This window comes from Suillus discolor (assembly GCF_016758755.1).
Source record: "Suillus discolor strain FC423 chromosome Unknown F5147scaffold_76, whole genome shotgun sequence".
NCBI lineage: Eukaryota > Fungi > Basidiomycota > Agaricomycetes > Boletales > Suillaceae > Suillus > Suillus discolor.
Genome location: NW_024541323.1, coordinates 112,851 through 138,801, shown reverse-complemented (window position 1 = coordinate 138,801; position 25,951 = coordinate 112,851). Strand labels below are relative to the sequence as shown.

Sequence of the window (25,951 nt, the reverse complement as noted above, 5' to 3'; positions counted from 1 at the left end):
TTGAGTCATTCACATGCTCACTTTCATTGTGATTTCAGGATACCGCTCCCTGAAGGCCTTGTGTTACGCTGACGTCGGTCAGCGTGTGCGAACTAGGATAGGTCTTCTCAGCGACGGCTCGAGTGAGCCTACTGAAGCTGAGGGTGGTTCTTGGCTTGATGGAACATCAAGGGTTCCTCCGGTAATCTCAGTAAGATGGCGCTTGTCGAGATACAGGGCCTAGCGGATACGGCTAAGAAGCGGGGAGCGACTTAGAAGTGCGGTCTTAGGCAGCTGAGCTGGGAGGCTTAGCTGAACAAGTTCTGGGATGAACCTAGTAGATTAAAGTAAAGTCTAAGTACAATAATCTGTCTACTTATATGTGCTACATATAGGTATTCTAGCTCAGTCTGTAATCTATAGTATATCTAGGATCTATGATAACAAGACATGAGGTCAGATAGGGTACATGAGGCGCCAAGGGCGCTCTGGATCTTCATGAAGCGACATGCTGTATACATGCACTTGATCTAGGGTGACCATGAGGCGTACAGCCTCCATGGATCAGGCACAAGGCCATCTAGGCCAGGGCGGGGTCATAGCGCCAGGGGCAGGGTCACAGCGGTCCAGACCACTGTCTTTCTAAGTGCAGGCGGCGTTCCGCCGCGTCGGGAGTCTAGCAGAGTGGGGGCTGGTGTAGGCGGAGCTGGGGCTCCTGTAGGTGTTACGGATGCCTGTAACACCTTGCTTCACTATCACCCTAGTCAACGATAGGGCTGCACACCGTACCGTATACGGTAGACGGCCATATACATACGGTATAAATACGGTATATGGCTAACCTGTACACCGTACATGACATTGGTGGTGGACGAAGTGGACGGTACGGTACAGTGAATTATACGGACGTATACGGCGGTGTACGGTACATACGGAATGCAAATCAACTATGAACGACCCAAACGAAGCCTCGCCTTCACGAGCATCAATGTCCTGATAGTCTCAGGCTTGAGACTAGCGCGCCGCAGTGAAACCGTGTCACGACCACCAGAGAAAACTCGTTCAACAGCAACAGCAGATCCTACAAAGAAGAGAACTAAGTACAGACACCTGGGACATGGAGTAAGTACTAACCAGGTATTGAAAGGATATCACGCGCAAGTTGAGAGAGGTTCGGAAATTGTGCTCGGTGACCTGCCCACCATTGAATGGGGTCGCAAAGGTCAAAGTCCTCTTGCGGAAGCTTCAGATACTCCTCAAATTCGTCCACTGACAGATTCGACCGCTTCTTATACCTCGCTGTAAAGTTCACCTTTGATGGGGACATTCTGCCATCTGACACATCTGCATGGCGGCCTGTGCTGGTAGATGGTGTGCAGTCCCATGCAATGGATGTAGCGATATAGTCAGCTTGTCGTTGTCGTTGGTGGTGCAGGGCATGGCGGTTCAGGGCAAGAAGCTACCGGGTAAACCAGCACCCTGTTCCGACCGTATAAGCCGTAAAGGTACCGTCGACGGCCGTATGGAAGACGGTTTGTACGGTGTACGGCTTGGCCGTACACCGTACCTGTCTGCCTCCCTTTGCAGACCCGCTGGTATGGCAACCATATCCGTCGACGGTCGCCATACAAACCGTCTATTACGGCGACGGTGTGCAGCCCTAGTCAACGAGTCCCTGACAGAATTCATCAACGGTTACATCATGTGCAGTGCTGTCCACAATACTGAATATGATTGAATATTATTCAGATTATATTCGAATACCCTGAATATAATACATAGGTCCTGTATTCCTAGTCATGAAGATTATGGGTGAATATGTTACAATACATTATGAATATAATACATTACGGTCACTGTATTTATCCATATTCTGAATACCTACAGTTTAGTGCTGCCGAAGTTCAGTTCCGTCCGGTTTTTTCAAAATAATCGAGGACCGAGAACTGAACCTCGGTCAAGTTCACCAAGGTAGGGTAAACTCTGGGCTGGACCACTTCGAACGGGTTCACAATGGTCAGGTTCGAGTTCGAACCAGTTCGAACCACCGAACGCAACATGAAATTAGCAAAATTTTCCAAGTACAAACAATTGTAGTAGGCTAGACTATTCAACAATAAACATTTGAGGAGCAACGAGCTCAGCCTGCACCATTGCTGAGACATGGCCTTGACAGTATGCACTTTTTAACAGTTGAAGTGCCTCGAATGTCTCTGGAAGCAAGCAGTTGCGATGTGTGGTGCCAGTGATGCCACCACTTGAGAATGCCCGTTCAGATGCTACCACAGACCCCTGAATAGCGAGGTAGTCTTTTGCGATGCGAGCAACAGTGAGATACTGAACCGAGTGATGCTTTAAAAAAATAATTGTCAGCTTCAAGTTACACGGAATATTGAGGATATGAGGGAAGTGAACTTACACCCCACCACATGACTACATTCTCAACATCCTCCAGTGGTGCAGCTAGGTAGTCCTCCAATTCCCGACGAGGCCTTTGACGAGCTGCATCGTTTGAGACGCGAGCTTTGATTGCATTGCGCATCCAGCTCTGGCCGTAGGAACCTTGGCGTGAGAGGGATGGTGTAGCAGAATGTGTTGTTGTGGCAGATGAAGGAGGGGCACGATAATACTGATCAAACTAGATACTAAGTTAGTGCGCAGACAATTTATTGAGATACCCATGGACTTACCACATCTTCGAGCCATTTCACTCCATCAGCAAAGTCTTGAGACGCCCATTTTGCCTTAGCATAGGCAACTTTGTAGTTAGGGTCGAGGGCTGCATGAAAGTAAGAGTGTCGTCAAAATGAGAATGTGTGAATTAAGAATGGGGCACGTACCAAGGCAGATGAAGTAGACATCTGTGTCATTTGTCTTGCGGTACCACTTAGCCAGATTGTCCAGGCTGGATGTGACAGATGCTGAAAGTACGTCGAATGTTGAAGTGCCAGCCATGCGTTCCCACGTCTCTTGAAGATATTCGAGGACAGGAATGGTGCGCCAGACTGTAGGTTCCCGAGTAGCTGAGAAAGTCTGTTGAGCGTTAGCAGGCTCCTGCGCAGTGTAGTGCTAGTTAATACAGAAGGTGAAAAAAAGACAGTTGAAGGAACTGACCTGTAGCACGTCTCGAATCAACTCCAACTTTGCCCACTCCTGTTGTGTGAGCTTGAATGCCGAATATGTTTTCCCTTGTAAGTTGGGGACTTCTTCGCTGTCGTCAGCAAGTTGCGTGAACCTGTTCACTCCCTTAAATTCAAATAAATTAGATAGAACATAACACTTAATATAAAACAAACCTAGTACAGTTGAAGATTGGTGGCCCGGGAACACAAACGAAGAGAGACAAATTGACCGCAGACAATGTGAACTGTACAGTTTATCTACAAATTTCCCACATGCCAAAATTCAGCAGAATCGGAAACACTGTGACTTTCACACTTCAAATCAAAAACATGGCCATATCTGGTGGCTGCAGCACTGATCAGCTTCTCGCTGACCTTCAAAATGCAATCACAGGCCTGCCATTGACTGTGCCAGAAGGAACGGAGGATAGCCCTCTTGCCACACACCTTTGTGATTTTAATGTTGATGAAGAAGAGGGGCCTATAGTGATTCGAGGCACGTAGATGACGCGGAGAGAGCTAAACGGACTGTAACATTGGCCAGAAACTATGTACCTAAACAGACAAAGTATCTATGGCTCGTTAGCTTTTGTCAATGGTAGGTAGACGTATGTACTCACATCTCAGTCTCTGGAAACAGACTGAGATGTTCCTACGAAAATGCAAACTCTTATAAGTGCGGATAGAATAGGAATGAAAATTGTAGTCGTATATTGGAGAGCACGAGCCGACGTCAAACATCGCTCGTTTGTTGCTCTTTTGGGATGCGCTCGTAATATGCTATTCCCTCATCGTTCCTATTTCGGATCTGTCGGCCAACGACTCAGCGGATCGCTCGGACTCCAACACTCCCCCTTGAGCGCATTCCAAGCTCATCGAGAGTCGAAGCTTCTGAAGGCAAGGACATGGGAGGGGTTTTGTGAAAGTGTCGGCAACGTTGTCATCAGTGGGGCAGTAGAATAGTTGGAACGTGCCGTTCCTTATGTGGGCACGTATGAAGTGATAGTGAATGGATATGTGTTTGGTGTGAGATTGGAATTTTCCGTTTGAGGCGAGGGCAATGGCAGCTTGGTTATTGCAATACACATACTGCAGTCACTTTACCCTCGTATAATATGTACAGCCGAGGTTGAAATATCCCTGTTCTACACGGGCCATCCCATGTGGGCCCATGGTATGTAGTATAGTAGATAAGTGTAGACTTTTCTATTGACTTTTGGTAGGTAGTGTATGAAGTATGTGTCTGATATGAACAAGCGGGCCGAGTGGGCAGTGGTGCTGATATATACAGATGGGCCGAGATTCTAAGTATACAGAAGGATCATGGACACAGGTCGGTCAATTGGTCCGTGTTTACATACCAGCTTCCACAATACACCTGCCAGGACCACCTTGGTCAAATATTACTAATGGATTGATCAGTCAATAAGTTGTTCATAGACCATCGGTCATCATATATTGCCATGACAACCAGTCAGAATATGCTAGGTCAAACATAATGTATAATGATATGCCAGGAACTGGAGTAAACAGCCACCTTGCAGCGTAACAAGGGCCACCAAGTGTACTTAATCAGTCGAAAAAACAATTGGCCGAGACATATGCACTGGTTTTGCTGATATGATATGCAAATCATATGGAACATGGGATCGGTCACATGGAGAATCAATAGGTCAAACCAACTCAATAAAACGACCGAGATGAATTCTGCCGACAGGCCGGTCGGTCACAAGTATGACCAAGTTACATCTGAACAAACCGAAGTATACTGTGCCGCGCCAACTGCAAACCCGATCAAGATCAAACGGTGCCAACATTTCAATGTCACCGGAGTCAATTTACAATCGAATCAATGCCAAAACAATGAGTACAGAACCAAGTGATTTACAGGAATGATGAGCCGACCGACACATGATCTATGGAACAACTATATAATCCGCTGGCACACTTATTCGGATGTGAAAGTGTCACCCTGCATGTCGGGACGACCAGGAGGGCGGGAGGCTGAGGTTTGACCGACTCCAGCAGAAAGAGAGGTGGGAGCAGCTGAAGGGCTGAACACGCTGTTCATGTACCTCATACCAAATGCGGTGGCGGAGGACTCGTTGCCATGGCTGAGCATTGGCAGTGGGAATGATGGATTGGCAATGACCCGCTCCTGCCGAAGTTTCTCAACCAGGCAGACAAGTCCGTTCACCAATGTCACAGTGGCACCAACATCAAGCTGCATGGAGGACAGCTCGGCACGCATCGAGGAAATGCGGGTGTCGAACTCCTGTTCCATTGCATTTACCCTGGCGAGGACATTATTGTTGGCCATTTGCATGTCAGTCACCTGAGTGGTCAAGGCGAGCACGCGTTCGAGGATGGTGGGTGTTGAAGGAAGGGAAAGGGGATTGGCCGGAGGAGTTGGTGGGGGAATTGGAATGGGCGCGTCGTCAGTGGCCTCCAGCCAATGGTCAGCAGGGAAGTCGGCTGCAGAAGCTATGGCTCCGGGCTGGTCAACCATGATTTGATCAGCGGGCTCATCCGACATATTGGCGGCGATGTCAGTGTCCCGCTCAGCGTCAGTATCATGGTCCATCTCGACATCATCTTGACTGGTAGCAGACACTTCTAAAGACCAGGGTTAAAGCATGTTATCGCGAAGCACAAAATCACTTACCAGTATCCGCAGTATCCTCAGATTCCACGATAGGAGTTGGTGGACATGCACGAGAGGTCGCTCTAGTGGTCCGGGATTTAGCCTTCAACTTGGACGCCAGTGCGGCCTTTGACCAAGGGTGTGACTTTGGTGCCTGCATTGTTGAGGGATGCTGGGTATCGACCGACACCGGTCGGTTGCACCGCACCTTCATGAAGTGGCACTTGGTGCAGGACTTGATGGCTTGGCCCTTCCTGCCAACCACAACAAAACAAGGCTCCCCTATACATCTCTTGCAAGGTGGAGCATACTAAAAATAGTTAGTACACTGCAACTGGCATGGACTTTCCCAACTCACCTCCTCAGCATCGGCCTTCAGTAGCCCACGACCTCTCACAGGCTCGGCGATATTCACAGCCTTCTCCTTGCCTTTGCCCTTTGGCTGGACTCGGCCGATGTTGGCTTCAGCTTCCGGCTGAAGATCGGTGAGGTGGGAGGACAGAGAGGATGCAGTAAATCTCACCTGCTTGACATTTTTAGTCATTCCCTGCAAAGGAGTCAGCAATGAGATCGGCACCGAGATTATCACCATGCTTACCTTTGATTTTGGCGCCGCTGCACCTGAAGATTTGATGATCTTGGGCCGCTAAGGTGATGTAAGCAGTCAGTTGGAAATGATGAGAGGAAGACATACCTGTTTCACTACAATGGTCCCTGTTGGCTGCCTGTCCTTGTCCTCGGTGTCAGAGATGATGGCCTTCGACAAACGCTTCAACACCTTTTGTTTCTTTCTGCCTGGCTTGGCATTTGGGCTGTTGTCACGGGATCTACGAGTGCCGCGGTCAGACTGTTTGCCCTTGTCGGTCATGGTGCCAGTCACGGTCAGATTGTGAGCACAACTGGCACGAGGGAGTGCATCGATCGGTGGAACTGACATCCGTTTGGGAGCTGGGGGTAGGACTGGGGAGAGTGCTGGTGCCGGTGCTGGTTCTGGTGCTGGTTGTACTATAAGAATATTAAGTTACCAATGTGAATCCAAACAGGGCCGACTCACCATATCCAACAGTCTTTGGGAAGAAGGGATGGGACTCCATACGCGGATCATCAACCCGAACACAATTCCATTGAGGAACAAGACCTTGATTGATGGTCACACGGACCTTGGCGGCTGCAGAAAGAAGAAATGGTGAGATGACCGAGGACAACCTGCCGTGCTGTTGGAGGGCTTGAGACTGTTCATGGTGAGCAGGTACATAATAACTATAGTAAAGCAAAACACGCACCACCTGCCTTGCAATCTCATGAGCCTGATCAACGGACTGTCCGGCCATCTGCTTCCCCACATCCGATTAGGCTGACCAAATCGCGCACCGATATATTGGCAAGCGCCAAAGCATGGTCGGATTCTTGTTGTGATGGCATGGTAGAAAATTGAAATATAAGGGCAACGATAGCACAGGTACCGATGCAACAAAAGGAGAAAAGGATGTGATGAGTATCAACCTATGAACGACTCTGTGTGGATGTTGAAGGAACTTGACAGAAGTTGATGCCACGCAAACCGCCACATTGTAATACCGCCGGGATCAGCCAAGACACGGAAATGGCCGAAGTGTGGTAGCGGGCGTTGGACTTCTGCATTGTTTATTTACCTTACAGTTCAAGCCCTCCAAAGTCGTCAATGTATTTCCATGAGAATGCCACTGACAAAGCTCGCAGGATACAGGACGAGCGTATCAAAGCCGACTGGAACTTTTTCGTCACTTGGGAACAGTGGGTGCCACTGAAGTTGTGTCCGATTCCAGCCACTCAAAATGTGCGGATCCCTGTGGGTAACCACAACATTCACATTCGACCTAACATTACAACTACATCTGGCCTGCCTCAAGTCACGAAATCCAATGTCTCAAGTATGCCATCCAGCCAGCCACATCCTGAAGGACTTCCCAAGAAACATTTTGGCGGCGAAGGTGTGTTTCCTGCTCTATCGACCATTTCTAACAGTTAAAAATATAAGTATTTGACATGTGCTGGAATACCAAGGCTGATCTAGTGCGGACGGTGAACACAACCACTGCAACATCATCGGCTGAACCACAATATGAAGGCCAAGGTACTTCTAGTGCTTTGAGGACGTTGCAGGCATCTGACCGAATAATCAGTGTTTGACGTGTGTTGGGACACCGAGGTCGATCCGGCGCCGATCATTGTTGCAGACGCAGCCACACCGCCGGCAGCAGGTTCATATGACCTTTGTTGGGATAGCCAAGGAAGTCCACGGAAGATTAATTTGGCGCCAATCCAAGAGCTAGCAGCTACGAAGACTCACACCTTGGATGTCACCATGCCCCTAGTGGCCGATCAATATGATATGTGTTGGAATAATAGTCCGTCTGTGTCGGTGGATGGATACAGGGGCAAGTGTCAGTCATTACCACCGACCATCACTAACCATCATTCAGGCGATTTCGACATGTGCTGGGAAGATTCAACATCTGGCGGAGATGGTCACATTGACAGTGGGTTAGTCGCTGCACCAACCATCAACATGGTCAACTTAGGTTCGTCCGAATTGTGGATGAAATCACTCGTGCTGACAATGACATTTAGCGGGTGACACACCGGTATTATATGATCTGTGCTTTGACACATCCTTGCCGGCCACATCTCCAGGACCAAGGGATGACTCACCGAGTCAGACGGTCAACTTAGGTTCGTCTGAATTGTGGATGAAATCACTCTTGCTCACAATGACGTTTAGCGGGCGACACACAGGTATTATATGATCTGTGTTTTGACGCATCCTTGCCGGCCACATCTCCAGGACCAATGGATGACTCGCCAAGTCAGACGGTCAACTTAGGTTTGTCCGAATTTTGGATGAAATCACTCGTACTGACAATGATGTTTAGCGGGCGACACACCGGTATTATATGATCTGTGTTTTGATGCATCCTTGCCGGCCACATCTCCAGGACCAAGGGATGACTCGCCGAATCAGACGGTCGAAGCCGGCGAGGAATTGCTGCGCCGAGCAAATGTGAGGCTTGACAGCATTGACACTGTTATCGGTAGGTTCATATTTCTTCTGGTCACGAATGTCATCACAACGACCACCTCCCTACAGCAGATGACCCCAGAGCACAATCCATGGATATCTTGGATGCCAACCAGGATTTAATTTCAGATTATCGGTATGCTTGCGATGAATTCCTCGCGGCCAGCGATGACATTGCCAAAATCGAACATCTGATGAACATGCACCAGCAAATTGATGATCCACTGCATATATTACTACTAGCAATGAGGAAAATGGGCCGGGGAGATTCCCCAATCCAGTAGTGTAGAAGACCGAGCAGGAATGACAATGTATATACCAAGTGCACCCAAAACCGAGCACCTGGACCGACGATGTTCCACACATACAATGTATATACTTAAATCATTGATTACCGAGCAGAATGGAACAACCTCTATGACACAAGATGCTGCTGACAACTACATGTAGTCAGCATATCTCTTAGGCTTTTGCCGAATTCAGGTGCCAAGCGCATTGTCGACCTTGCTCCTGGTACTCTTTGCTGGTGCATCGGGAATTGAGCAAGCCGCCAATTTGGTGACCTTGGTCTTCTTGGCCGACCGGTCATTTATCGCCAGTGACCACTCTCTGGGAGCCGTTGTCTTCCTCGGTGATCGGTTATTTACCGCTGGTAATACATCTTGGGCAGCCCTGGTCTTTTTCAGCGTCTGGTCCAGCACCGCAGGGGATGTCTGAATATGTTCGAGACCTTGACGAGTTGAATGTGGGCCGAAGCCACAAACTTGCTGGGCGGTATGATGTGAGCGGGCTGGCTCATACCTGGCCTTCGTGCCAATATGGCTACAACTTTCATCTTCTGATCCCTCGGTCACCTGTGCAACGGGCATGCGGGTTTTGCCTGCTGCATAGGCCCCTCTATCATGAGAGACCCATCTGACCGAATCTATAATCGGTCGGTCTTCATATGCCGAGTCTGTTCGGGGTGAGATGATGGCAGGCCGAGTTCTGACTCTCTTGCCAATGCTCTTGGGTGCCAGTTGGTCATCTGACTCCGACGGGTGTCCCACTGGGTCACCTCGTGTTGCATTTGTGCCTTTCCTTACACGGTAGGGTGCATGTTTGTTTACCTTCGGCAGAGGCACATCTGCATCGGTCTTGTCAGATTCTTCATCGGCGGAACTGACATGAGCTCGTTTGATGAACCTAGGCCGCGCTTTGGGAACTCCGGCCGGTGATGGTGCAGCGGCGGCCGATGATTTTTTGGTTGGCATGGGCCACATGCCCTCATCATCAGCATCACCGTTAGAGTCAACAGACTCTTTGCTGACAGGAGCCCTCATCTTGCCCTTGTCGTCGATCCAGGCCTTGAACTTCAATGTGAGCCCTACCTGGTTGTCTTGTTGGTCTAACCAACATTCCAACAAGGCGTTGGCTTCATTCCGTTGCAATTTCGAAGGGTCCATGATCTTTGCATCCTCAGGCAAGTATATGCTGGAGATAAATCTGGACTGTCCCTTTATTATATCGCTCCAAGGCACTGGGACCTTCGACTCAACAGGCTTATGGTAATGAATGGTGAGAAATGACCGAATCATTCCCTTCTTGGCATCAAGAGACACGCCCTCAATATCGGGCAACATCGGCAAACCCATGCAGTCCAGGTCGAACTCATGGTAAGGCTTGGGAACCCGGCGAGTGCCTCCGAGCAGCATGCCGTCCTGGTCTTGATCCTGGTCTTAATGGACGTGACAAATTAAATGAAGCACCTCTGAGATGGTCTTGAGACTCACTGAATGCATCACCTATGAAATCTTCCCATGCCGGTAAGATGACCTGCCAGTCCTTGCATTTCATGAAGCTGGAGCCTATCCCGAGGTGTTCATTGAAGTCAAATCTGCCAAACCATGTAAGCAAAATGACCGACCGACCGACTGTATCAACTTGCCTGGATGTAAGTAGGCCGCCCTTCTCATCCTTCCAGGAACCCAATACAAAGAGTCTCATACCGGCCTGAGTAAACATCTCCTTTGCGAAGTGCTTGATCATCTTTTCACCCTTCTTCCTAGCCGTCTTGGCCTGGACTGCAGGGTCAGGTGCTTGATTTGTCCACTCATCGGCCTTCGCCCGGGCTTCCTCCAACTCATTGTCGCCTAGCCCTTTCATGATTGCCGTCATAGTGGGTTGATACCTCCTGAAGATTTCTTTCTGCTCAGGCTTCTGCCCAGTCTCCTCCTTGATTTCTTCATGTATTTGCTGAAGAATGTCGGCCTTGCGCTGCTCTTCAATTACTCGGTGTGCTGTCCATTTTTTTTGCAGCTTCATCAGCACTTTGGCATTGGCCTTGTGTTTCTTGTGGTTGTGGAACCACTGCCTGTATTTCTGTTTATGATGACTGTAAAGCAGCATGACCCTACATCAAAGCTGAAACACTTACCTCTTTTCGTTGCTTCAAGAGCTCTTGGTCCATCTTTGGAGCCAAGAGTCTGGCTTCTCTGGCGGCCGCTTTGAAGATTTGTCATCTCTCGGTCCCACTCTCCTTCCCCCAGTCCTCAACATGGGACTGCAGAGCAGTGTTCTCTCGGTCGTTCAACCGAGGCTGATCCTCAGCATTTATCTTCGTCCGAGTCATGTCACAGTAGGTAGCTTGGAGTAAAGGACCTGGAAATGTAAGTGTAGGAGAGCGTTGATGTGGTTGATGGAATGAAAAATGGAAGGAAGCTCATGTGAGTAATGCTTCACATAAGTGACACACCCATGTCATAAGTGAACGTAAGGGCTAGATTGTGCCGAATAGTGTGAGCCCTATTGCTACAAGACTTATTGAGTGGTGTAGGTGCATAGGTGGGTGGGTGGCATGAAATTGGAGGATCTGAAGTGCTCTTGACATATGATATAGACAAATCACTATTGGCCATTGGAATTGCACCGTGAATATCCATGCCAATGATTTCTGAGAGATCAAAGTGACTATTACATACTAGGCATTGCATTTGGCAGTTGCATGTAAGCACCAAAACGTCCCAAAGTCTAAGCATCTCACTCCAAACAAGACATCCTGACACTCGGAGCACTACTTCGGTCCATGGTCAAGTCAAAGCCAAAGGCCTGGAGTCCTCCAAAGACATCCTCTTTGGTTCAATGGGAGAACAAAAGAACATCTAGAGGAGATAAAGAATGATTTGTCAGAGCTCGACGTTACAACAAAACAACATCGGTTCATTCATCCCCCAGAAAATCGCCTACCAAGCAGCCATCCACCAAAGGACTTCATGTGGAGGGTGACTATGAACACTATGACCTGGGCGAATGCAACTTCGAGCCTTTTCGTGTTCGCAAGTCCATGGCAAGTTGACCGTCCACTTGCCTTGTCCCATGTACTGACACTAAATATCAGAGTCAAAATGACTATTTGCACGAGTGGCAGCACAAGACCGAGGACTACTTGGACTTGCTACTTCGGCGAGAGGGTCCACCTCCAAACAGGATGTGCTTGGTCTGTCCAAAGGACAGAGTCTACAGATGTCACGGTTGCATGGGTGAACCTCTCTTCTGTACTCATTGCTGTAGGACAGTTCACAGCCTCATGCCTTTTCATCGGATCAGTCAATGGACCAGGAGATTCTTCGAGGGCACTTCCTTAACAAAGATAGGGTTGGAAGTTCACCTTGGCCATGCAGGCGAGCCTTGTCCCGGACTGACCGACGAGTGGTGCGATACAGATGATGAGGGAGACCAATTGACTGAAGGCCCATGGATACCCTTGGTTAACGATCCTCGGACGACCACGGTGGTAGATACTTCTGGGCTCCACTCCATGATGATCAGATTCTGTCAGTGCACTGGTGCACTGAGCCCTGACATGCAACTATTTGAGACTGGCCTCTTCCCTGTGTCTTTCACTTCGCTGAAGACAGCATTCACATTTGTGGTGTTGGACGACTTCCTGCTGGACAACCTGGAATGCGGGACATCGGCAATGAACTACTACAGTAAATTAAGGCGAATCACCTCAAGCGTGTTTCCTCATCTGGTTCCAGTGAGTGATGTGGATTTTGAACATTGCATTGCTCACCATGGCCGAAAGGACCGGTACAGAGAATTGATGAGGGTCGGCAGGCAGTGGAGACAAGTGAAGCAGCTCAAGTGGCATGGGTTTGGCCATGAGAAGCGACAGCCGAAGGCAGGGGAGCTTGCACTCTTCTGTCCTGCATGTCCTCAGCCCGGTGTAAATCTCAATTTGTCAGACAGAAATGAGTCCGACCCTGCATGGCTGTATTCCAGATCATTAGTCATGGATGGCAATTTCAAGGCAGAGCATTTGTATCCCACCAATCCAAGCGATGAGGTGGCATTGACCGATGGCTTGGGCTTCATGGTCGGTGATGCCCAATACAAAATGCATCTATCCCAGGTGCAGGACATTGTGCAAAGGTCAGACTGTAACAACCACCGAGCGGTCAACCAGGCAAATGCCTCACGCCACAAGCTGGAAGCAACAGGGATAGGCGGATGTGCTTGTGCGAGGCATGGGTGTTTTGTTCCTCATTCAATGGTAGACTTTCAGAAGGGGGAAAGGTTAGCCTTTCAAATTGCTACATCGGCCAGGTTCAACTGACGAGTCGGCCGGCCAAAGGCAGATGAACATGGATTATGCCCTGTGTCAAGCTCTGGGGTACAATACCGATGGGATCAATCGGGCATTCACATTCTATGACATTAATTGTCAATACAACAAGCATCTCAGCAAGCGGATTGAAGAGTCGCCTTATCTTGACCTTCCATGGGGCATGGACATTATTCCTGGAATTGGGCTGTGGCATGTCCACGGCCATCAAGATAAATGCTATGTGAGGTATGCGTCCAACTTCATAACCGGTGCCGCCAGGATCGACGGAGAAATAATGGAGACCCTGTGGGCACCCTTGAACATCATATCACCATCGGCAAGAGGGATGTCCACCCCCCACCAAAAGGAGTGTTTAGACTTTCAAATGAATGACTGTAATTTTATGAAGATGATACGCATCAGTGAGTAATATTATTATACCGAGTTGACAAATCCAAATGCATCTAGGCAAATTCCTTGGCAGAAAATTCAAGGAGGCTGTGCAGGGTGTCCGAGACAGCCAGTATGCATTTGACCGGTTAAGCGAGACCGCTGAGGGTGATACCCTTCACACATGGGAAGCGGAGGCCACTGCCGCTCAGGATGACCGACTTCATAATCCAAGTTCCATGGACATATATGAGGTTCAATTGACAAAATGTATGTTGATTGGAACATCAGTATTTAATATGCTGATATAGTTTGGCAAAGCGCCAACAAGAAAACAGCAAGAGTTACACCTGCTGAACCGTCAGGCTCAATGGCTGGCCGGTGAGATTCATCAGGGTGCTGCTACTTGGCTAGCCTCTGGAATTACGCTGGAAGAGGCTCAAGTAGCCCTCCTGATCAACGTAAGAAAGCTAGGCAAACGGCTGACCGACACCCAGAAGCTGGCTGTGGCCTGGCATCGTGACAGATTGCAAGGCCAACTGGATGAATTTGTCAGGGTCGCAGTGACATTTCTTGGCGATGAATTAAACGGCTGTGACCATTTGGATGGCATGACGGTGATGTTGAATACAGTAGAAGCGGATTCCATTGGGTCGTCATCCAAGGATCCCGAGAGGTCAGATGATGAAGACCGATATGATATTCTGGTGAAGTTCAATCCCGAGACCGTGGTGATTCCATTGCCGTCAAACATCGGCATCGAAAGATGCGCCCTGTGGGGCGTTGCCGACCTGGTGCTGCAAGAGATATTATTGAGAGAAGGCCAAGCAAATGATGCATTACATGCCGTCCGGGTCAACTTGGCCGACAAGGCCGTTCTGTTTCGCACCACGGTTCGGTCGGCAAAATCCCAAGCACAGTCAACCAGGGCATGGGCTCGGGTGCACTCAATGGACAAGGTCCTACACCTAAACACGCAGATATACTCAAAATGCCGCAAGCAGCTAATCCATCTCAGTGCCGATGACTTATTGTCCAAGTATTGGCTGTTGGAGAAGGCCGACCTCAAGGCTACCATGGTTGTTGCAGACCCAAACGCGCGCGGTCAAAGAAATAGCACGTTAGCATGGTTTTGGAGCATTGATGTTGAGGGGGATTCTGCAAGCAATGACTGGATGAATGAATGTTTGCACTTCACCGACTTACCTGTTCCTGTGGGGTGCTAATATACTTACACAACAGTTTACCGTGTCCATTGGCTTAGGACACTGGCACTGCGTGATCGTTGGGCAGAGGAGCTGCTGCTGGTCGGTCGGGAAATGACATGGACGGTTGAATTTTTTCTTCATAAATCTCAACAATGGGTAGGCCGAATGCAGGAGGCCGATGTACAGTGCACAGTCGGGCACCAGTGCTATGCTGCCCACCAGGCTCAAATGTATCTCCGACTCTCACAACATGCACAGGACAGCTTTGAATGAATGAAAGGGGTGGCTGCAGTTGTAGAGTGACAGGGGTCCATATGCGGCCACAACTGCATTCGGACATCAGCAAGTGCCGAAGTGGATTAGTCAGTATCACAATACCGATCCGGATGAAACTTTTTGATCCAAACTACCACCAGCATGTCCAACTCCTCCACACTCCATACATATGAACTCAGTGACTTTACTGTGTGGGATGCTGCAAACGTCTTAGAGTTTGCCACTGCCCGATTCGCTGCCATCTGGCTAGTTTGCGACCGGAACCATATACCTCGGACACCAGATTACAAAGCCAGCTTCGTCTGGCACCTTCAATGGGAGGCTGATGTGAGTGTCTCATCAATCAGTCCGTCGGTCGGTCAGTCGGTCGACATTATGTTGTAACTCATGCCTTTATCAGCATTTTGTTTTCCCATACATAAACATTTCTTTAGTCCTCAACATTCATCCAACAATGCCTGATCTCCTCTGCGCCATCATTGGAAGACTTGCCAGATTCCAAACCGGGACAATCACCACCAAACAATTGCACGATGAATTCTTCACACACTGCTCTCTGAATAGCCCTGAACTAAGGGCTATTAACCAAGTTGTGCCTAACTACCGGTACAATTGGTGGAAGGATCGCTTCGACCGGTTGAGGTTGGACCTGCTGGACTTGAACATCCATGAGGTCATGGAGATGACCCAAGACCACTTCGAACAACTGGTCGGTTATTGCTCTCTTTCTCATGCTGAACTTGCACTTATGGTAATTGTTAGCCGATGGGAGCCATGCTTGTGCCTGGTCCTGTGGTGACTGGGCAGGTGGATGGCGATGCCCTCTTCAATCAAATTGTGGCAGTGAGAGCCCACCTCAAACATCTCGGTGACGCAATGGGTGCTTTGCTGGACCAGAAGACCCAGGTCGCCACTGCAGCTGCATCCACCATGTCCCAACTTGAGGGACCGATTGCCGACCTGGAGGAAGCACTTTTGAATTCTAGTGGGCAATTGTCAGGCAAGGATTAACTTCGCATGGCTTGTGCTGCTCTTTCGCCAATGTTAATTTTACTATTATCACCAGCATTGTGGACATCATTACTAAATAGACATCAGTAGTATTGCCAAATTTACGTTGATTCTCTAAATGTATATAGTATTACTCAATGAATCTCAGTCATGTCCCATATAAGCTGACAAGTTATTATGCCTGTTGTTCTGCCTCCACAGATGATTTCAATTCCTATTGACTGGGCATTGCATACGACATGCATTGCTGGTGACTTTGTGCACCAGCTCTTTGCTGATCATGTCGGTCGCCGGCAACAGTCGGTCTTGCCTCCACTGACATTGGATGTGCCGACCATGCTTGCATGTCAGCAGTTGGCCCGAGTTCTCGCCGATGCTTATTTAAACCCAAGTGAGTTATTCCTTGATATTGTCGGTGTTTTGCCAACCGCTGTAGCACTCAGATCAACGTTGGGCTCGTATCCTGCCAAACTCATAGGTATTCCACATACACATTCCTCGACACTCCATTTACCTTCCGAGAGTTCCGTGCGTTCGTCTGAGTCGTCTGAAGGTCATCCGTCCATTTCCGAGGCTTGTATACAGTTCTGATCCTCCGTACCATGTCCTGTCTGTGTCTGTTTGACTTCGCTGGTGCGTTCTTCACTTGGTTATCTATTATTGATTATGTCTAGGGGCACATATGTCGTCGGCCCGTCGGTTATACACGCCTTGCGTCTTATTACATGCATATCTCTGTAGTGGCTCGCCTTGAGTCTTATTACATTTCGGATGTCTTATCTCGCTACTGGTTTCGCCTACGCAGTTTCCGAACTTTCACGCTGTAGGATATAATCTGTCTCGCTAGCTACTCGCACTTCACTTCACTTTCCCTGCTACGAGTCATAGTTAGTAGAGTCACTTTCGGATAGTCGTACTTCGCGCAATCGATCTTTGTTCATTCGGAACGATTGTTTGGCCTGACCGCTGCCATTTCGCTCTTCACTGTCTCTGAGTTCCCCCGATAGTCTTTGCTTAGTTATACTTCGTGAAGTCTTATACTTCGATACACCCGCCATACTTCTCTCGGAACGCTCGCTGTTCATCGGAAGCTCTTCGGACGCTTCATGCAACCTCGGACCTTCATTTCTAGACATCAGACCACCTTTGGACCACTTCGGACGAGTACTTCGGTACTTCGGACATATCCTCGGAACACCAAGTGCACTCTTGGTAACTCTCCTTCTCTCACTTCGATCTTAACAAGATATCCCTTGCTTTATATCAAGGAGCATTTCTATAGGCAGTCTCTTTGGGATGAACATCTCACTCGCACTCTGAGTCTTAAGGTAACACTTTTGTAGCGCCCACATAGAATCTACTCTTTACACCGTGTGGCAGTTCAGCTTGATATTGACATGATTCGGTATAATGAGGCACTTAACAAACGCTCCACCGGGCGGATCACAAAACATGAAGAGGCTCTACTCCAAAGATTTCCTTATCGTTCCGAACAATTGCTCGACAAGCCCTCAGTGCTCGTTGATTCAGGCGGTCATATCATCCTATGGTACCTTCCAGATGCCATCAGCCCGTGGATTCAAGTAAGCCCCATGCATTGTTGCTTGTCGGTTGACATTTAGACTGACCGATCAGGCCGACATGGAAGACGCCACCGTCGGCATGGGTCATCTTCTGAAGAGAAGCATCACCAGGGGAGAAGAGACCCAATGGCGAACTTTCCCTGGGTATTTCCATAAGAGTGACTGACGCCCATTAACCCCAGGATGCATCAACATAGCTCCTTGCTGGTTCCAGCAAGGCCGAGAGGTGAGGTCTGGTTGTTCCACTATGATCTATTTACTCACTCAGCTGTTCCAGCCACATGGTTTTCCTCCCAACGGTGTGTTCTCCCCCGAGGTGTCGGCTGCATTGAAGGGTGAAGGTGGTCCTACGGTCATAACATCCATGCAGCGCTCAGCACTCCTGGCCTCGGCGGCTCTTCGGGTGATGCATCCAGAGTTGTATTGGGCCTCAGTTACCACGCATATAAAACTCACTCAGTGGGCCATGGACAACGGTCACAATGACATATACACTCGTCTGCAACTTTGGGCCTTGGTCTTCAACTGCACAGCCGTCATTTGTAACAGGCAATGCCCTCTTCACCGAGATCCAAGATCTGCTCCCGAAGGGTTCGACATCATGACCAGTGTCGGCCACTATTGTGATGGGCTGATGACCCTGTCCAACCTCAGTATACAGTTGCAATATAAGTCTGGTGCCATTGTTGCTTGCTCTGGACACCTTGTCAGGCATGGAGTCACATGTACCGGTGATCGCATCGTGTGGGCATGGTTCATGCGCGATAGCCTTCACAACTTTGTGGGGACACCCCGGCCACAGTATGCAAAATATATGGATGTTGATCGTCATGTCTCGGTTCCAGCCTAGTCGGACATGTGATCACATATAATAGTATATGACAGTTACATTGAACTTTGTAGATGGTTCCTTTACAAGGTTGAAAATTAATTTGAATTCATGTTGTTGAATCTGCTAGATCATCTTTCCTGGAGACCGACCGACCGACCGTGCTGATGTGTGCCGACTGATGTGCATGGGAGACCTGCTCCATGCCGGCTCACCTGATAGAATGATATGGTGCTCCTCATCGGCCCACACAACTTCATCAGGCATCCATTCTGTTCGGCCAACCTGATGGCGTAGGGGTACTTCATGTCTATCGGCCCACCTGATTCATTTGTTTATATTGGCCCACCTGACAGCTTCAGTTCCATTGGCCCACCTGAGCGCATCGTGAATTCATTTCCATAGGCCCACCCAATGCCATCAGTTCCATCAGCCTACCCGATTACATCGGCCATTCAGTACTCTCAGCCCACCTGAGAGCATCGGCAAATCGTTTCCATGGGCCCAACCGATGGTCTCAATTCCATCGGCCCACCTGATGATATCGGGCATTTATTGTTATCGGCCCACCTGACAGCGTCAGGAATTCGCTTCCATGGGCCCAACCGATGGTCTCAAATTTATCGGCCCACCTGATTGCATCGGCCTTTCATTCTTATCGGCCCACCTGATTTCATCTGGAATCCATTTCCCTCGGCCCAATTGATGGTCTCAATTCTATCGGCCCACCTGGTTGCATCGGGAATTCGTTTCCATAGGCCCAACCGACGGTTGCGATTCCATCGGCCGACCCGATTCTGTCAGCCGTTCATTGTTATCCGCCCACCTGAGAGCATCGGGAATTCGCTTCAATCGGCCCAACCAATGCTATCAGTTCCATCGGCCCACCCAATTATGTCAGGCCATTCATTGTTATCTGCCCACCTGAGAGCATCGGGAATTCATCTTTATCGGCCAAACTGATGCTATCAGTTCCATTAGCCCACCCGATTGCATCAGCTGTTCATTGTGATCGGCCCACCTGATGGCCTCATACCCAATATTGCCGGACCGATACGCACAAGCAATGTGTTCCATATGGGCCTATTGATATGCACCTGAAATATCTTCTACATCGGCCCACATGATGGCTTCATGCCGACCTTTGGCATCGGCTGACCGGTGCACACAGCAACTATTTGCTACATGGGCCCAGATGACAGTATCACACTGCGCCGCCTTTGTTTCCTGGACACTGGCCAACATGTTAATATCGAGCATCACAATTTATAGGCCCAGCTGTTAAAATCATCTGTCAGTGAGCCGGCCGGCCGAATGTTAGACTCAGGCAGACACATTCAATCGGCCGATATCCGCTAGCCTGTGTGGAACGGTATATTTTCAACCTCGGCTGTCTGTATAACATGGACTATGTGACTGAATGGGCTCCTGACCTTTCAGTCGATTAGAAAGACCCTACAACTGTCCTCGTATACCATCAGTAGTTCCCCTAGAGTACTTGCTTCATGGTTCCTCAGACGGTCAGACGGATCTCCTCCTTGTTTCCCATTCTCACACATTTCAGACCAGCTTCTCCTCGTCTCGAAAGACAAAGATCACGGCCTTCAATGAGGACTACCAGCGACCAGCACGCCTAAAAGACTAGCGCAGTCGCGGCGGATCCTCGAGCAGTTGATTTTATCAGGCTTGGCCATTGGCAATCACATCATCTCTTTGTTCAGTGGAAGGATTAAGGCTGCCACACTTCAGGCATATGTATCATAGCAAATACATCAATATATCAATGTGAACAGGTTTTCAGTGGTTTCACAGTCATGTGAGTTGGCTGGCCATCAACGAGGTGATGCAATGCAGACAGTGTCACAGAACACACCACCTCATAAACTGTTCATTTCATGGATCTAATATGCATCGAGGACTCTTCACTTGGGTTGTAGCAATAGCACATCACCAGTAGTAGGTAGTTACAGTTGACCTCGCTTTGGTCCATTACACCTTTTTCAAATTCATAGTATAATGTAGCATCGGTTGGTAAGTAGCAGTTATTAGTTTGACTGGGAAGTTACAATGAGAATTGGATTCAAGTACATTGTGTTGTTACTGTTGCACCGAAGCAACTGCTTCCTCCTAAAAGTTATGCATCACTGTGAAAGTCTTCAGTATGACATGTGCTTTATGATTAGTTCCCAAGGCCACACCCTGTGAAGTCACCGTTCAATGCCATGGTATGTATGGGTCTTCCGAGTTATACCATTCAACTGCAGATATCAAACAATCTAATCATAGCTAAACACAGACTCCCAATAAGACATCTAAAAGCGAAAATGTGGCCCAAGTTGAACATGACAAATACATGAATGTAAGATCCAGCTAGTTGTGCGACAGTCGAATGAAAAAAGACGTCTGTGATGGCAAAACATGTGTGTGGCCCATGTAAGGGGTGTAGTGTACGGTGTGTATATGTACACAAAGAAACAGGGCTGTGGCACTCGCTATCTCTTCCATTTAGTGGCGCTCTTGCTGATGAGCCTTGGCCTTTTACAATTGGGCCTCACCTGCATGACAATTAGCACACGATCAGATGAGGGGGGTGAAACCGTACTGTGCTTCACAAGGTTCCTCTTGTAGTCGACAATGCTGATCTCGTCCTTCGCTAGATTGTGAATTGTCTTATCAGCGACTTCCCAAAGCTCCTCAGCAACTTGACTGATCAAAAGGAAGTTGCTTGACACAATCACCACGCCACCTTCAAAGTCCTTGATTGCAAGTGCAAGTGCATCGATGGAAGTCATATCCAAATGGCTCGTCAGCTCATCTGTCTCGTAGCTAATTAGTCAATTGCCAGGAACGAGTCAAAAAAGAACAAACCAAGAAGCAGGATACAAGGATGTTCCATTGCGAGCTGCGCGAATACCACCCTGAATGTCTGTGAGTCCGACATCACCATTCATATTGGACTGCTTACCGGTTTCTCAAACCATCCGACAAATTGCTAATGACGCTCGTTTGATGCGCACTGCTCAAGCCAAAAAACGGCCGAGTTTGACCGCCAACATGGCATCAACACCGTGCAAAGTCAACAGGACAGAAGCGACTCACAGGACCCATAGCCTCATTTGCAGTGGGCGTCAGGTTTATACAGCATAGGCACGTAGTAAGGGTGCAATATTGATTAAAGCAACCGAGACGAGAAGGCTGCAAAGCTGAAGAAGAGCAAGGCATTCCAGACTTTCAGAAGAATTTACATATTACGAACTTCGCACTGCTTGGTTATTACCGTCGTTGACATGGATAGGCTATCCTGGTGCTGCTGTCAGATAACATGTTGTGGGAGAAGGCACGGAACTGATATTGATAAGACGTTATGAATGTTGCGTGAAATAGAAGCTAGTAGTAGTACCCGCCACGCACAGCGGGGATCACATCATTTGGTCCGTTTTCCATGAGTGTGCTTTACTGCCACCGTCATAGTTCTCGGAACTTTGCAATGCCAAGTCAATCTCAATCTCCATAAGACTTTGGTTTACTCACATGCGACAAATTGTGTGCTCAATCAAACAATGATCAACGTGCGGTAAATTCGGTCCTAAAGATACGAAAATGCGGTCTCCAGTGCTCCACGGATTCTCCAGATACTCCTCTCAACAGACTCCGCCTTCAAACAATCCAACTTCAAAACACGAGTCCGGTTTCTGTCGCAGAGGACGCGCCCTCGCAGCACGCTCCCAAGAATACCCATAATTTCTCGATATCAAATACCATGCACACACTTACGACTTTTTTGGAGGTGCACCGTGACTCTGATCATGTTAGCTTGTCCGAGCTTGACAACATAGATATACAAGAAAGGCTCTAATTGATGTGATGAAAAGAGCGGACCGGGACTATAGCGGACCTCCCATGTATGATGGCTATTCGTCCGTCCGCGTTTTTGCTCATTGCCTTCCTTCTTATCTGTTCTACGTGTTGCATTTATTGCAGATACTGCGAAGCAAAGAGAGGCTATGCTCAAGCAGAAGGAACGAGAGATCCAAGAGGCAAAAGTCCGCGCGCAGCAAACAGCAGGTTCCTTGAAAGACGGCAGTGCAAACGCATCCAAACCAACGACCTCTCCCTCACAGCAATCCTCATATCCCTCATCGACTCGTTCGCAACCTCCTGGTAGCCAAAAAAGCTCTGCTGCTCGTGACGACTGGGAATCGCAGAAGAAGCTCATGGGCGAGCACAATGACGCGATTGATAGTATTATGGCGATGACGGAGTGAAGTCGCAAGTTCTACAAACCAAGGAGAAGCTAGACTTGATGAAACATCAAGGAACACCTGCGAACAAGAAGCATCTGAATCTTGCGCTCTTGAGAAATCCAAGGACAGGTGGTAGGAACCCTTCTTCGTGTAATTTTCTTGCGCTAATTTAAAATTTTCTACAGGGAAAACGGTCGCAAGGCTATATGCCCAGTTTCTCGAATCAATACAAGTACTTTTAGGAAACGTATTCAAGGAAATCACAGGAGCCAGCCTGGCACATGATGGCGTCGGTGGTGCAAAGAAGCTCATCGAGGACGTTATGAAAGTCGGCGATGGTGCCATATTCATCGATGAGGCCTATCAGCTAGTTAGCGCATAGGGCGGGTCTGGTACCGATGTTCTGGACTTCCTGTTAGCAGAGATGGAGAACCGCGCTGGAAGCCTTGTTTTCATCCTTGCCGGCTACAGCCGTCAGATGGAGAAATTCTTCAGCCATAATCCAGGTCTTCCGAGTTGTGTACCGCATAGATTCACCTTCGAGGGCTACGCCGACGAAGAGCTCCTTGATATGCTTGCTAATATGGTGGAGAAACAGTATGGAGGCAGGATCCTATATAATATCCGATAAACAAGACGCAGTGTCCGATCAGCAACGAGTCAGCAAGGTGCGTCTGTCGCATGGTAAGCCTAAGCTTACAAATACGTGGGTGTCACAGGTGTGGTCGCCGACCTGTGTGCTTCGTCTACTCAGCGATGAGGCTGTGCCACAGCAAACACGAGGACATTGGATGGGACGGACCTTCCTTCATGGAGCCCGCGCACCACTAACTACTGTCGTCGCTCATCTGTTCACAGAGAGTGAGTACATCATTCTTTCCTCACGTTCGAGTCTTCCTCACCAAATGTAATTGCGATATGTTCAAGTTGGCAGAACGTGAGTGCATTATCCTCCGCCGTCCCCGAGCCAGGCTAATTGAAGAAATAGCTGATCCTCGACAGCTTGTAAGTCTATTTGTCCTCTGCTGACCTCTTAGTACTATGCTCACGGAAGCCATTACTATTACGGTACTAGCGTAGGGACATGAAATATGGAGGAAGGAAGGAAAGTCACAAGTGCCTCGAGAGTCAAGGTGTCTCTTAGGATGGAGGTCCTCCCAGATTGCTGGACGTTCCTGCGTACAATGCATAAAGAAGTCTTCGAACTTTGGGTTCACTAACACATCCGGTCGCTTGGGTATCACAGCAGAACCGTGCATTCAGCCTACGACCATGTTCCTCAGCGTGGAGCCGTGAGAATCTTTGTCTACTGTATTTTGGTCGGGCATATGCAAGACCTGCCATGTTCAGAGGTCGCGTCGATCCTGCAGATTGAACTGAGTCGGGTAGAGAAGTGGGCGATCGATCGATGGTACGTGCTCTTGACATCCTGTCGTTTATAATTATCTCAAATAATTTTCAAATAGTCGGTCTTCTTTCGGGAAAGCTCACGCAGACTACTCAATCTCTACACGTTTACCGTTCGTCAGCGCGCACGTTTGAGCGAGAGCTATGGAAAAGTGTTTTGTTGTGTGGAAGGCGGGCCTAGTGTGTGTGCCGGAGGTTGTTACTCGAGTGGTAACGGTTCGGCTGTGGGTGAAGTCGTGCAGCAGGTCACGCATACAGGTGAGAGCGTTCAGGTTGACGCCGCGTAGCTTACATCGGAGATCCTCTGGACAGCGAATTAAGGTCACGTTTGTTGACTGCAGAATGAGGGAAATCTGGTGAAGTTTATTGTCGTTCATCTGAACATGACTTCAGCTTTGATGTTGAACGTTCAAAACTCTCTGCTTCCTAAGACGAGAAGAATTTGGTTTGGACACTATCAACGCGGCCCGGGGATGTTGATTATAGCAGCCAACATCAAGCGACTCCTGTATATATCATAACATCCCTGTTCCTGTCAGTCGTACAATCACTTGTTACTGGTAGTGCTTTGCTCGGGAGTGCTGCTACGCGCTATGCACAGCGTACAAATTCGATGTGTATGCACCCGCTCAAACAAACATCGTATTATTCCACTCCCTGACGAGACGGTACATGACAGACTACAGACCGGTAAACTAATCATTTGCATTCTTGATCTGCCTATGGAGTTTTTGCATTAGTGTGATGCGCTCTGTGATCAAACGCATATAATCCTCCAGGATGTGACATTCGTTTTGAATAGCCTCGTTCGTAACTGATAGCCAGCTTCGGAAAAGAATGCCAGGGGCTGGCTGAGGTGCATTGATGTTGTCCCAAGGGTCAATGCTCTCGAGGTCAGTTTACATGATAAAATCGGAACGTTCTAACTTCTTCGTCATCAAGGTGATGCTTGATTCGGTTGATGTAAAACAACGCTAGTTTGATGGCATCGTTCCTAAGTCGATGTTGGCAACTTGATCCAAGTCACGTAAAATCTTACTCACATACAACATCGCTCTTTTCTCTGTGCGTCTTTCAGAATCTTGATGGTCACCTCCAAGTCGGCGACGCGCTCAGCGTTCAGAGCGGTCTGAGCTTGTAGGTCTTCCATCGTCTTCATTGCCTTATATTTTATCCTATCAGCATGAGCCAGGAAGGGATGGACCGACTCAAGACGTAGTTGTCTAGCACCTCGTGCAGCTTGCCTTCAACCATATCTTCATGAACCTTTACATAGAAAAATCAGTATGGACGTGGAAGAGAATTTGGTGAACCCCCGAACATTGAAATCAGCCATCCTGATGAGACCTGAAGTCGAACCCGAGGTGGTATGAAGGCTTTGTAGGAATGCCGTACTCAGTTCTGACGAAGAGGGGAACCAAAGTTGAAGGTTGTGGAAGTAAAGTGAGGTGTGTTTCAAGTTTGCGAAGCGTCGAGTGCCGAAGGTGACGGTACGAGACGAAAAAGATTCAAAAAGACTTACAAAGAAGAGTGCGCTATCTATATGTCAGCGCACAGACCTGGCACTTTGGAAGTGCGGGAAATGTCAGAACCGCGTGTGGCTTACAAAGCC

The 25,951-nt window shown here is 48.6% G+C and overlaps 10 protein-coding genes across 10 annotated transcripts; 7 read left to right on the top strand and 3 right to left on the bottom strand.

The window, feature by feature from the left end:
* Positions 1–5,049: 5,049 nt before the first annotated feature.
* Positions 5,050–7,167, bottom strand: F5147DRAFT_778819 (uncharacterized protein; the record flags this gene model as incomplete). The annotated part of the gene is made up of 9 exons (XM_041442195.1): positions 5,050–5,717; positions 5,767–6,055; positions 6,104–6,220; positions 6,269–6,292; positions 6,344–6,391; positions 6,440–6,750; positions 6,800–6,977; positions 7,029–7,064; positions 7,117–7,167. 9 exons carry the CDS (start codon positions 7,165–7,167, stop codon positions 5,050–5,052), a joined length of 1,722 nt encoding a protein of 573 aa, XP_041287743.1.
* Positions 7,168–7,426: 259 nt separating this feature from the next.
* On the top strand, positions 7,427–9,087 carry F5147DRAFT_778818 (uncharacterized protein; the record flags this gene model as incomplete). The annotated part of the gene is made up of 7 exons (XM_041442194.1): positions 7,427–7,715; positions 7,763–7,858; positions 7,908–8,306; positions 8,356–8,457; positions 8,507–8,608; positions 8,658–8,816; positions 8,873–9,087. 7 exons carry the CDS (start codon positions 7,427–7,429, stop codon positions 9,085–9,087), a joined length of 1,362 nt encoding a protein of 453 aa, XP_041287742.1.
* A 195-nt stretch (positions 9,088–9,282) lies between these two features.
* Positions 9,283–11,252, bottom strand: F5147DRAFT_778817 (uncharacterized protein; the record flags this gene model as incomplete). The annotated part of the gene is made up of 3 exons (XM_041442193.1): positions 9,283–10,520; positions 10,576–11,164; positions 11,220–11,252. The coding sequence occupies 3 exons, from the start codon at positions 11,250–11,252 to the stop codon at positions 9,283–9,285; spliced, it is 1,860 nt and encodes a 619-aa protein (XP_041287741.1).
* A 1,116-nt stretch (positions 11,253–12,368) lies between these two features.
* On the top strand, positions 12,369–15,007 carry F5147DRAFT_778816 (uncharacterized protein; the record flags this gene model as incomplete). The annotated part of the gene is made up of 5 exons (XM_041442192.1): positions 12,369–12,821; positions 12,870–13,360; positions 13,419–13,813; positions 13,860–14,051; positions 14,103–15,007. 5 exons carry the CDS (start codon positions 12,369–12,371, stop codon positions 15,005–15,007), a joined length of 2,436 nt encoding a protein of 811 aa, XP_041287740.1.
* Positions 15,008–15,022: 15 nt separating this feature from the next.
* F5147DRAFT_584768 (uncharacterized protein) lies at positions 15,023–15,262 on the top strand (the record flags this gene model as incomplete). The annotated part of the gene is made up of 1 exon (XM_041431813.1): positions 15,023–15,262. A coding segment is annotated over one exon (240 nt), but the record flags the coding sequence as incomplete, so codon positions are not given.
* Positions 15,263–15,406: 144 nt separating this feature from the next.
* Positions 15,407–16,276, top strand: F5147DRAFT_778815 (uncharacterized protein; the record flags this gene model as incomplete). Its single annotated transcript, XM_041442191.1, has 3 exons — positions 15,407–15,623; positions 15,700–15,974; positions 16,028–16,276. The coding sequence occupies 3 exons, from the start codon at positions 15,407–15,409 to the stop codon at positions 16,274–16,276; spliced, it is 741 nt and encodes a 246-aa protein (XP_041287738.1).
* Positions 16,277–18,325: 2,049 nt separating this feature from the next.
* Positions 18,326–18,709, top strand: F5147DRAFT_584713 (uncharacterized protein; the record flags this gene model as incomplete). The annotated part of the gene is made up of 1 exon (XM_041431809.1): positions 18,326–18,709. The coding sequence occupies one exon, from the start codon at positions 18,326–18,328 to the stop codon at positions 18,707–18,709; it is 384 nt and encodes a 127-aa protein (XP_041287737.1).
* A 2,471-nt stretch (positions 18,710–21,180) lies between these two features.
* On the bottom strand, positions 21,181–22,064 carry F5147DRAFT_642164 (uncharacterized protein; the record flags this gene model as incomplete). Its single annotated transcript, XM_041433075.1, has 4 exons — positions 21,945–22,064; positions 21,654–21,891; positions 21,557–21,606; positions 21,181–21,503 (listed from the first exon to the last, which is right to left on the bottom strand). Exons 3-4 carry the CDS (start codon positions 21,582–21,584, stop codon positions 21,181–21,183), a joined length of 351 nt encoding a protein of 116 aa, XP_041287736.1. The 5' UTR covers positions 21,585–21,606; positions 21,654–21,891; positions 21,945–22,064.
* Positions 22,065–22,692: 628 nt separating this feature from the next.
* On the top strand, positions 22,693–23,563 carry F5147DRAFT_778812 (uncharacterized protein; the record flags this gene model as incomplete). The annotated part of the gene is made up of 4 exons (XM_041442190.1): positions 22,693–22,930; positions 23,005–23,064; positions 23,118–23,260; positions 23,315–23,563. 4 exons carry the CDS (start codon positions 22,693–22,695, stop codon positions 23,561–23,563), a joined length of 690 nt encoding a protein of 229 aa, XP_041287735.1.
* A 697-nt stretch (positions 23,564–24,260) lies between these two features.
* Positions 24,261–24,520, top strand: F5147DRAFT_584685 (uncharacterized protein; the record flags this gene model as incomplete). The annotated part of the gene is made up of 2 exons (XM_041431807.1): positions 24,261–24,363; positions 24,399–24,520. The coding sequence occupies 2 exons, from the start codon at positions 24,261–24,263 to the stop codon at positions 24,518–24,520; spliced, it is 225 nt and encodes a 74-aa protein (XP_041287734.1).
* Positions 24,521–25,951: the final 1,431 nt, after the last annotated feature.